Raw genomic sequence first — 12,678 nt, 5'->3', positions numbered from 1 at the left:
GAGTTGAAATGTTAGCTATGAAATTACTTGGGAAGTATATATGAAACTTAATTTTATTATGAAAATAACATTTTGTTTTCATTCTTGGACATATTGCATAAGTAGCAAAATCTGATGAGATGAAATCCATTAAGTTGAGGCACCACTGTACTGGAGTTTTGTTTCTGCACGGATACAGATACTACTCGTTTCACATAGAGTAATTTTCTGTGCTGCACTTTACAAGCCATGTTTTGACTTTGTTATTCATCCATGTGTCCCCCCCCACCCACCCCAACCCCCCTTCCAGCACCACTGCTTCTGAGAGGCTTAATCTGTAAGGGGGTTGTGCCATCAGTGAACCTTACTCTGTGCAATATAGGCATTACTTAAGGTTCTTTGCAGCATCCCTTCGGCCCCTAGCTACGACCCCATTCATTCCTTTTACTGTACCTCCGTTCATGTTATCTTTCTTCCATCTTGTTTTCCACCCTATCTTCACAATTTTCAAGATCATTTTCAGTGCTGAATGACCTCATAGGTCCCAGTACTTGGCCAGTGACCTAAATTTTATATTCAGTTTGGTTCATTCTGAGAGGCTTAAACTCAGTTCCTAAAAATGACCACTCACTTAAACTCAGTTCTTTAAAACCGACTACTTCTGCTTCAGACAAGAAGAGCTTAAACAATTAGAATCCATACAGCAACTAAGGAAAGTCTAACCGTCCTTTAAGCATTCTTTGCTCACCATCCCTCTTTGCATTTCTATGGTCCTTGGCTGAGCAAAGGTAAAAATGTTAAGATCAGTCCAAGGTATGTAAAACCTTGAGTATCCTCAAGACAGAGTTTCCTCTGCAGTGAGCAGTACTTGGAAAGATTGTGTTGAGGCTTGTCATGAAATTATCTACTGAAGAAAAGTTCTACATATCATGGCGTCCCATCACTACTCTGATCATAGGATCTGTTTCCTCTGCCGAGACTCGCTTGAAATGGACCTTTGTGCTATGCTGACCTCCCATATGTATGCCCCCTCCTGAGAATTTGAGTACCAGTTGACATGAAGTTGTTTTGATGGCTTGTGGTATTCAGACACCAAATATTAAATCATTCAATCCTGGTTTGAGTGTTACCCTGGATCCATTTGTATGCCAGAATTATCAAGTTGTTGGTAATCATTCTTATACAGGTATAGTTATGATAATTTGCCTTGAGATATAATGGTTTAGCAATGAGGTTGGCAATTAATACCAATAGGACAATATTTTGTAAAGAAATATGTATTTTTAGATTTCACATGAGACAGGTGCAGGCAGCAGCATATAATCAGGCAGTGTGCAGTACATTGGGCCGAGAGGCTGAAATAGGTTACTTCTACCTTTGAGATGACCTCGCTTGCTCTTAGTGTATAGGAAGTAAAATTAGGTCATTGTTCATTTGCAATTTTGGTTTTTGACCGGAAGTCAACTCTGATACAGTACAGTTCTACCCAACTCTAAAATGCTTATAACCGCCAATTGCCATGTACCCCTTAAACTAAAATGCTTATAACTGCCTATGTCAACAGTTCACTGTCTAATATAATACAGTAAAAAGTGAATTTTAGAGATACAGCCCATAGAAAAATTTGCAAATTGGTGAAAATTCCTGTGGAAACATGAAAATTATGTTCCACAAAAATCTGTGACAATTATATAAAAAAAAAGAGGATACAGCCTTTGGAAGAAATGGAGTCGTTATTGGTCACTTGGATGAAGGACCAGATAAAAAAGTATATGCCACTCAGCCTCTTGACCATTCAAAGGCTCGCATGCTTTTCAAGGAACTAAAGGAAAAGATACCAAAGCAAAAGTTTTGTAGCAAGTGCTTGTTGGTTGTGTTGTTTCAAACACCACCATAATTTTCATAGTGTGAAAATTATCAGTGAAACAGCAAGCGCTGATGCTGAGGGAGCCGCTAAATTTGCATAAGATAGTCATTGATGAAGGGTACTTTCCAGAGCAAATCTAAAATGTCGGTGAAGCAGGAATGTATTGGAAGCGTATGCCTCAACAGTCCTACATCCTTAAAGAATCAACAACGATGGTGGGGTGTAAGGCATACAAAGATCAACTGACTTCTGTTAGGGAAAATGTGGCTTAAGCCATTCATGATTTATTGCTCTGAAAATCCAAGGGCATTAAAAAGAACTGGCAAGCATACGCTTCCTGTGAATTACGTTGTAATAAGAAAGCATGGATGACTGCAATGTTGTTCAAATGTTGGTTTGTGTATTGCTTTATTCTAGAAGTGAAAGATTATTATAGGGACAACAACATCCCTTTCAAAATTCTGCTGATTCTAGACAATGCTCTCGGCCACCCTCAGCACTTGGAGATATTAACAAGAACATAAAAGTTGTTTCTGCCACCAAACAACTTCTCTCATACAACCCATGAATTTGGGCCCTGTGGCTACATTCAAGGCCTATTATCTTCAGAACATGTTTGCTCAGGGCTGTTCAGGCTATAGATAATGAGGAGAAAAATCTCAGAACTTTCTGGAAGGAATTCAGTGTTTTGAGCTCCATTATAAACATTGGAAGGGCATGGATAGAGGTAAAGAGAGTGTGATTGGGATAGTAAGAAATCTGCTAGAAGTGTATGTAAACTCATGTGAAGGTTTCGATAAGGATGAAGTTTCTGGAAATTAATTGAAAGATCCTGACAATTGGAAGAAGTTTAGATTAGGAATTAATGAGGAAGATATATCCAAGAACATATAGATGTGCAGGCTGTAGAGCTAATGGGAGAAGATTTAAGTGCACTTACAGAAGAGAGAAAAAGGGCAGAAGAGGAAGAAGAAATTGAAGAAGAGCCAGAGCAAACGTACAACGAAAGCATTGGCAGAGGTGTTTGCTTCATTTGAACATGGACTGATAGAGCTCTTCAAGACTTGCATGTTACGGAGTCATTTTTGAAGAATGAAAAAACTGCACTGTGCAAGCTGTAATGGATTACTTCTTTCAGAAAATTACTCCAGTGCCATTGCCTTCCACCACTCCTTCCCCCACATTTGAACCTCAATCCTCTACATCTCTTGACAGCTTTCCTCGAAACACCTGACTTAACAAATGAAGAAATATTATCTGAAGAGGAGTGAGTTGATGATCCTGCTGCTTTATCGTCCTCTACCTCCAACGATATTTAGTTATACCTAGCCATCAACAGCCTGTTACCATTTAATAGTATGCCAATGACGGTCCAAATCTTGGGGAGTACCCCTTACAGTACACATCTGATTCTGTTTTTGTAGTGTATTCAGTTTCGTTTTGCCTGAATTATCGTAAGTCAGTCTGCATTGAACCTCCAGAATCAGCTGATATTAATTACTACTAGTGCAGTGGACCCCCCATATTCGCGTTCTCCAGATTCGCGGACTCACACATTCGCTGATTTCTATCAGTAACATTTCCCCGCATTATTCGCGGAAAAATCTCATATTCACGGTATTTTTCTATGAGAAATATCCACAAATGGTTTTTTTTTATCAATTTCATCATAAAATGCACTTTTTGTGATAAAACTATTAAAAAACCCAAGTATAAAAATTTTCAGTGTGTTTTTCTTGATTTTTGACTGACAAAATAGGCTGTTTTCAGTGTTTTTATAGGGCTTCCAACTATTCGCGGGTTCTAACTATTCACAGGGGGTCTTGTACGCATCCCCCGCGAATACGGGGGGACCACTGTTTATATATAGAGTATTCTGTATAGGTTAGGCTAGGCTACCTTATACAGTACGTATGTTTAGATAGTACTGAATACCCTGGTATAGGCTAGACTAAATTCGGGATACTTTCTTTCCAAGAAACAATGGGGTTTCTTGAACCTAACCCCATTGTAAGTAGGACAATACAGGTAGTTCCTTCTTATTGGCGGCATTAGTTATCAGCGTTTGGGTTTTAGGACGCATTGCTAGTGACGTCGTTAAACCAGATTTTTAGCATTGGTAAGCAGTTTATCGGCACATGCAGGCTGTTTATCTGCATCTGTAAAGGGGTTTTTGGGTGCCAGTAAGCAGTTTATTAGCATCACTTAAGAGTTTTTTTTGGTATGTATGGTATCGTGAACGCCATTTACTGACAGTTCCCTGTTGGGAGGGTTTCCGTTCCTGGCCGAGCACTGATAACTGAAAATAGCCAATAATTGAAAATCGCTGATAGTTATGGTAATAGTGTTTACAGAGTTGTAAGTGCCAATAAACTGCTGTTAACTGCTTACCAACACTGATAAACCGCTTACCAACACCGATAAACCGCTTACCGTTTCCAAAAAACTGATTAACAATGTTGTTAGCCAAGTGCCATAAAAGCAGAATCCTGTTAACCGACACCACTGATAAGTGAGGACTGCCTGTATTACCATAATTATTGTGATGTTCAGGTTAATGATTTTCGGTTATGAGTGCTCTGCTGGGAATGATACCCCCATCATTAACTGGAGACATGTATGCAAACCTTGAATGGACATATTCAAAACAAAAGTGTCTCCATGAGAAGTGGAGCTGGGTCCTGTCATTGTGATTGTAGTACTTCAAGCACTGCTGTCGCTTCCTCCTAACCTTCTGCCCTGGTTTATTTACCATATACTGTTCCCCAGTTAAGTGTTGACTTGATGGCAGTAGAAGGATTAGAACTCACTGAAGAAATGCCTGGTGATCTCTGATATTTAGGCTACTGAAGGAGAGAGAGAGCCAGCCATTAGGAACTTGTGCTAAATTTTGACTACAGTATCGAGTGTGTTGATTTGCTGAGCTTTGAAAAACATTATTACTCATTGTGATGGTAATTGCTTCCTAGCAAAGAAAGATAAAGGAAAGGAGAACGCATTTTCAAGAAGTTCGGCAGTAAGGAGGTTTTCGCGCCTGTGTTGGAGGCGCCTGTTCTCGCGGCTGTTCTGGATTCGTCGGGCGTGTTGTGGAGTGCAACACGCGCCCATGTGTCGGGAGAAATGCCGCGATTTCTGATGCAATGCCTCGTCTAGATTCATCTAAGAAGTTCCGGAAACCTCAGGAGTCTGTGACCCTCACTGTAGGCCCCGCCCCCAGAGGGCCGTATAAATACGACGGACGAAGCAGAGATCGTCAGAGGAGAGATCGTAAAAGAGAGACACCAGTTAGTCACAGAGAGATATCCTCAGTAAGAGCCATAGATCAGATTATCAGTGAGAGATCAGCAGCAGCAGAGATCATCCGAGAGAGATAAGAGAAAAGGAACCGACGAAGGATCAGAAGAAGAGTTGTTCGAACGTTGGTTGGATACTGGTCTAGTCGTCTTCAGGAGTGTACGTCAGTGTTATCTCGATGTCGAGCAGACTTCAGAGAAGAGAAGGTCCTGCTAGAGGTTTTTGGGGAGTTCCTGCCTTATAAGTAGACTATTTTCTGCAATACGGAGTCAAGAGGACGTCTGCAATCACCATTTTCCTTTTGAGAAGCCATCGCTTCAAATGGCCAAATTGACTAGCAAGTATTTGAATTGCCTCACTGTTCCCCCAGTTCATGCAGTGTAAGATTCGATCTTTTTATGTAAATGGGAGATACCATTCTGCATTTACCTATGTTAGTAAGCTTGTAAATAAACCTTTGTTGTGTTAGTGTTTCTTTCTATATTCATATCCCCAGTTTCAACTGTTGGTGTTGAAATTTTTATTTTATTTTATTTCATATCGAACCTGAAGCGGACCTCTCTCAGAGGCCGTAACATTGTGGCGACCTTGCTTAGGCTATCAACATTTAACAGTTAGGAAACAGGGAGGATATAGAAAGAATCAGAATGATGAGATGGTGAAAGAGTTTATTGAGTCAGGTAAGCTACTAAGTCTAGAGGGGAATGATCTCCGTGAGTATGTTGAAAAGAAACGAAAGAGAAAAAGTATGAGAGAGATGAAAGAGTGACTGAGAGAGAGGAAGAGCGGCTGAGAGAGAAGTAATGAAAATGCAGCAAGAGAAAGAGAGAGAAGCAATGATAATGCAGCAGGAGAAAGAGAGAGAAGCAATGAAAATGCAGCAAGAGAGAGAAGCAATGAAAATGCAGCAAGAGAGAGAAATCTTGGTAATGCAGCAGGAAGAGAGAGAGAAAGAACGTATGCATGAGTTGGAAATTGCTCAGTTAAGGAAAAGTACTCGTAACAGTCGGTCAGGCGAGAACGAAAACGGAGCTGATACGTTAGGTATGAGTGCAGTGTTGAAATTAGTACCAAAGTTTGATGAGGAAGATGTTACGACTTATTTCATGTGTTTTGAGAAGTTAATGGAACGATTAGGTTCTGCTAAAGAAATGTAGACTTCATATTTACAGTCAGTTTTAAGTGGTAGGGCACTTACTGTGTATAGTTGCATGTCAAGGAGGAATGTGATAATTACGATATCGTGAAAGAAACCGTTCTTAGCGCGTATAGGCTAGTGCCGGAGGCGTACTGTAAGAAATTTAGAAATTTGAGAAAGGATGAAAATATTACGTATGTAGAATACGGTAAGAAGTTAGATAGGCTGTTTTTTTGATTGGTTAACTTCTGCTAAGGTTGAGGATTTTGACGGTTTGAAGAACTTAGTGTTGTTAGAAAACTTCAAAGATAACGTATCCCCTGAGATTAAACTTTATATAGAGGATAGGCGAGAAGTATCTTTTGCAGGAGCAACTAGGCTAGCTGACGAATATAGTCTAACTCATAATTTGAGTGTTAGTAAGAAACGAAACGATCCTTCGTCTGGTAGAGTACAAAGCAGTAAAGGTTTCAGTCCTAGTAATAGCAATGCGAGTAGAAGTGACTATTCCTGTTATACATCCGGAAAACCTGGTCATACGTCTTAAGGTTTGTAAGAGTAAAGTGGCATCTAGTGGCTCAGAATTAACTTTTTTCCGATGTAATGGGAAAGGGCATTTAGCGAGAAATTGTGCAGTAGAAAGGAAGGACGGTAAGAAACCAGTATCTCTAGTTAACCTTCCGTCAAGTAGGAATGATGTGATGAGAGAAACTAGGAAAATATTTGGTGAATTTCTGTCAGAAGGCGTAGTTTCCTCTCTTGGAGGAGTAGATTCGAGAGAAGTAGTCTTGCTTCGAGACGCAGGATCTGCTGTCTCACTGATTAGAAGTGAGTGGTGCTGAACAGGCAGAAATCAATACGGAGAGAAAGTCATGTTAGGTGGATTTCCTAACACTTGTGTTCTTGTTCTTTGTTGAAGTTGAATTTAGAAAGTCAGGTAGTGTCAGGAGAAGTAAAACTTGCAGTTGTGGACAGTTTGCCCGTCGAAGGCGTTGACATTATTGTTGGTAATGACTTAGCGTTATCCAAGAATGTGAATCCTGTTGTGAGGAATATTCCAGTGCCTGAAATGGTAGTACGTAACTAGGTCGGGTTTAGATACAGACATAGACTACGATCATAATTTGTTCGTGGATTCGAACGAGAGTGAGTTCGTGGATTCGAACATGAGTAAGTTCGTGGATTCGAACGTGAGTAAGTTCGTGGATTCGAACGAGAGTAAGTTCGTGGATTCAAACGTGAGTGAGTTCGCGGATTCAAACGAGTGTGATAGAGGTAGCGAGGTTGATCTTGGCATGAGTGTGGCTGAGAGACCTAACTCTATCGTTGACAGTGATAGCCAAACGGAAGGTGTAGCTGTCGAGAGTAGCGTTGTAAATGTACCTGTATCTAGTCCTAGTTACGGTGATGAATTAGGCTCTAACGTTTTGGATAAGGATGAGCTAGTCAAGTTGCAGAGAGAGGATGAGAGACTAACCCGAATTTTTTAATGTGAGCTGGATGATGATCTCGATGATTTGTGTAAGGAAACCTTTTGTTTAAAGGACGAAGTTTTGTGTTATGTTCGACCGAAGTCAGGTAGTAAAGGGGAAGTCACAGAACAATTAGTAGTTCCTAGGAAGTTTCATGAGCTAGTTTTGGAGTTAGTACACGATGAGCAAGGACATTTGGGAGTAAATAAAACTTTCAAGTGTATTAGTAGGGCGTACTTTTGGCCTAAGATGAAAAATGACGTGAAGAGGTATGCTTTAAGCTATCATGAATATCAAATTGCCGGGAAACCGATTCAAGTAATTCGTAAAGTTCAGTTGTGTAATATTCCTTCAGTAGGCGAATCTTTTGGAAATGTATTTATCAATATGTTCGGAACTTTGCCTAGAAGTAAGGGTAGAGATGATTGCATAACTAATCTTGAGTATTATAAAAACAACCTAAGAGATGTTTGGCAGCTAGCGGAGGAGAACGGAAGCGCTTGGCACTTAGCGAAAGAAAACGTGAGAGGAAGTCAAGGGGAAATTAAAGAGAAACCTTATCTTAGAGCAAAAGAGAGAAGTTTGTGTGTAAGAGATGAAGTTTTAGTACTAGTCTCGAGAGAAAGTCCATTTTTACCTTATAAGTTCGAAGGTCCTTTTTCAGTGTTAGAGGAGAGGGGAAGTATACATTATAGAATTAATGTGGGCAAGAGTAGAGCAAAGGCAATAAATGTAAATTTGCTTCAGAATTATAAAGAACCCCCCGTGCCTTGGCCGCCGCCCGTGCCCTTGGTAATTCTACCATTAGGTACAGGTGAAGGGGAGCCTCAACTCACTCATTCCCATCTACCTAACTGCAATGAAAAAAAAAAAAAAACACTAGTATTTGAATATTAAACCATCCCTCACCCTCAAGCACATAAAATCATAATACGTAATTAAAAAAACAAATTCCGAAATACTATATGTAGTTTCAAAATTGCCTAAACTAATAAAAAAAATCAGATACATATTTATTCTGTTTTTTTCATACAACAACCATTTCAAATCACAAGGGATCTTATGACCTAAGTTCTATACCATGACACCCAGATTTCTTCACTCATTCTAAATAACATTCAAGACATTACATTGCATTGTTTATATTAATGCATATATAAATGATACTAACTTACTGTTACTGTATTATAAATGGCAGACTCATTACTTTTAGTCTGAATTGCCTGAGATTGGCATTAGCATGGCTTCATTGTTTTTCTTCTAAGGAACATTACAGGAAAATTCTCGCCATCATTAGATATATATCATCTAAAGGAAATTCCCCATATGAACTTTTAAGATGGGAATACTAAAATGGTTTAGGCTCGGAGAGCCCAATGATGACTTAGAGATCGTAGGACTTGTTGTCTGAAAATAAACTTAACTGTGACTGATTGAGACATTGTCAGTACGAACAACCATACTGTACAAGGAATGTAACAAGACTGTATTTATGGTTGTGGCTGACCAATAACAAACGTATGACTTACTATCAGAACAACAAACAATCGACGACTGATACTTAAGTGCTATTACGTGCACACCTACTAACTAATGCATGAAATAACCAAACAACGCTTTTCCCAACTAAATGCAAATACAACAAAACACAATATCTTCCTTTCGTACAATATGCATTTCCACTTTATGTAAAGGAGAGAAAAATATACAAACTACATTACAACTTACAGCTAAGAGCAATCTCTCTTCTTGAAGTTTCACTTGGGCCACCCTAATTATGTTTTGCCATCCCCTGTAGGGTAAAGAAAGGGGCTGACATAAGGACACATCTGCATATATGTACATGTATTGGAATTTTGATGATTGGCTGATTCTCATTGCCTAAACCCATAATTGGGAACGACATATATTGCTGGATAGCTCTTTTTGTAGCTGCATCAGATTTCATCTGTAACTTATGGTGAAGCAGTTAGTGAGAGATTTAGGTGTTATGGAAGTTGTAAGAAGTCCAGTAGAAAGACCCAGGAGATCCTGGAGAAAGAGCATAGATGAAGATTTGGTTTGCATTAATGGAACAGAACTATTTAAAGATTTGCATCTGTAGTGCATCAGGATTAATTTATGTTCAACACATATTTCTTTTAAATGTATTGTAGTAATGAATTAAGACTCCTGTTCAATTTTTAGATATACAATTCAATGCAATTTTCTTTAGTGAATTTTTCAACATTTCATTGTTTTTAAGATGTGCTGCTTTTGACCAGAAATGTAATTGTATTATAGTGGTACTCATTAGAAATAACTACAGCATACAATTTCAGTATGATGCTATCTACTTATGTGAAAGCGCTCCTCCGCCCCCAGAATCAGAAGAGGAGGTTGCTACTGAACCAGTAGTTGTCCCAGAACCTCGTATGATTCTTCAGACAAACTGTGTAAAAAGAAGGTATGGTATAATTTCAGATTACCTTCGTATACATCTATTTTTAAACTTTTTCTGCTCTGACTGCATTGCCATTGTACTGTATGTAAAGGTTATTTGCATGCATTGCCATTTTTTATTTTATATTGAAATAGGGAATCAAATAATTTTGAATGATTTAGGAATTATGAATATTAGAGGCTATTGGTGCAGTGTTTTACCGTTTAAGATTTGGGATTTTTTTCGGTTGATTTTGATCAAGGAATAAACATATTCTGTAGTTGATCAGTAATGTTTGTACATGCTAATCAGTTTGAATTTTAAGGAGAAATACACTGGCGCCTCAACTTAATGAATCTTAGCTTATTAGCTTTTGTTACGCAACAAATGCGTTTTTGTTCATACACGGAACAAACCTTCGGTCTTAGCAATAGGATAATCTTCTAGTGCCAACAGGAAAACGGTTAAAAACAATCAGATTGTAAAGCAAGGAATCTGTATATTGTTTCATATTTATTCAGCCCAGAAGTTCCGAGGACATAGTTTTTAAACGGCCTTCCTTGTTTTCTGTGTTGACCTGCCTTGGGACAGATGCAAATTGCAGTAGATGTGCCTTTTTTTCTGCTTTGTCATCGTTTGTGTTAATTACTGGTCCGTCTGCCAAGGGGATATTGCCCCTTCAGGGAGAAAGGGCCCAGCTACTTTTTGTTCTTTAGTATTTTACCTTTGTTTTATTGAAGATAATTTGAAAACATTGTGTTGGCATCAATTTTTTTATATATCGTTCTTTTTACCTTCTTACACATTTTCTGAGAACTTAGTAATGTTTTAGTCTTTCAGAATTTGTGTTATTTCCTGGCTCCAAAACCTTATATTCTATACAGGCGGCCCTCGGTTAGCGGCAGGTTCCATTCCTGGCCGCCGACGCTAAGCGATTTTAATGTCTACGGCTGCCGCACACCTTCTTTCGGAATACTAGACCAGTTAACAGCACCCTAGACCAGTCAAACAGCGCCATAATCCCACAATGGCGCAATAAGTAAAATTATATTTATGCAGTATAGTACTATAGAATTTACTGTACAGTACATTATAGTACAGGCAGTCCCCGGGTTACGATGGGGGGTCCGTTCTTGAGACGCGTCGTAACCCGAAAATCGTCGTAAGCCGGAACGACGTCAGAAAAATGTATTAAACTAATAAAAAAAGTTATAAAAACCTTACTTGTAATCCTTTGGGTACACTACATGTAGTTTCCTGAAGTTTTATGTACAACCTGGAGTTATTTTCATCCAAAAATGGTGGTTCTGGAAGGTAAAAGTACACAATTAGTACAAAATACTACACAAAGTCCTGAATGCAATATGTAAATTAGAGTATATCAAGAGTAAAAAGAGTGAATGTATGTATAATTCCTTACTTTTAGTTTAAAGTTGTCGTGCTATGTAACCCTGGACAAAGTTTTTTGTGGCCACATAGCCTACATCATTCAGGGGTTTCTGGGATTCTGGAATGTACAAAAAATATTATATTAATACATATGTAGTAAGTCCTCTATGCATAGTAAGTTACATACAGTATACCATACAGTGGTTTATAAGATATAATATGTATAAAACTTAGTTAGGAATTCCTTACATACTTACCAACTTTTAGTGAGTCTCAAAGCTGTTAGCTAGGTTGTGGGAGATGGAGATGGAGATAGTATGCATGTGTAGGGAGCCTGCAATGATAAGGATAATTACAGGGTAGTATGTACATATGTGTATGTACAGTAATAGAAGTTCTATATGTATTATTTCAGGTATATTTCAGAAAGCTATGTTTATTACTAGGTACAGTAAAAACTAAAAAAAGATGAATTCCATACCTAACTTCAGTGTGCTTTATACAGATGACAGGGGGATCTGGATTTGGCACCACTTCTGCAATAAAATACAAATGATGAAAATTAATGAAGTTACAATATACACTAACATTTAGTATATGTACATTAAAAAATTAACACATTTTATATTACAGTATGTAAACAAAATAAATTAAGAGAGTTCAGAATTTCTTACCAGGACTAGGAGTGGGAGGTGGTACTGGAGACTTGTGGAAGAAAGTGTCAAGCCTAGACTGCACACTTTTCTTCACCTGCTTCTCCTTCAGGGTCTCCTTGTAGAAAGTTACCAAATCCATGATCCCTCTGCGGATTTTGTCAAACCTGGCAACGTTAGGGTCTTCTCCATCAAAAGAAGCCAAGGCTCTCTCCAGATGAGTAAAACCCTCTGACAAGCCTTTGACAGTTAATGACCTCGGTTTTGGGTCTGGTACCTCTAACTCCTCCTAAATCATCTGCTGCTCCAGCTCAAGGAGGTCCTCTGATGACAACTCCTCTCCATGGGATGCCAGCAGCTCTGTAACATCCTCAGCTTCCAGATCTAGTTTCAGCCTCTTGCTTAGCCCTACTATTTTCCTCGTCATGGTCTCGACGTCTTCTGCTTGGTCAAAGCCTTCAAAA

The 12,678-nt window shown here is 38.8% G+C and overlaps 1 protein-coding gene across 1 annotated transcript in view; it reads left to right on the top strand.

The window, feature by feature from the left end:
* LOC135220521 (uncharacterized) overlaps window positions 1–12,678 on the top strand; it is a gene marked incomplete in the record, with an annotated part of 227,576 nt that overhangs the window by 122,973 nt on the left and 91,925 nt on the right. The window contains 1 exon segment of the mRNA XM_064257678.1: window positions 10,072–10,196. Coding sequence (XP_064113748.1) covers window positions 10,072–10,196 — 125 coding nt within the window.

Source organism: Macrobrachium nipponense, chromosome 2, assembly GCF_015104395.2.
Source record: "Macrobrachium nipponense isolate FS-2020 chromosome 2, ASM1510439v2, whole genome shotgun sequence".
Lineage (NCBI taxonomy): Eukaryota > Metazoa > Arthropoda > Malacostraca > Decapoda > Palaemonidae > Macrobrachium > Macrobrachium nipponense.
This window is presented reverse-complemented; position numbering and strand designations above follow the sequence as displayed.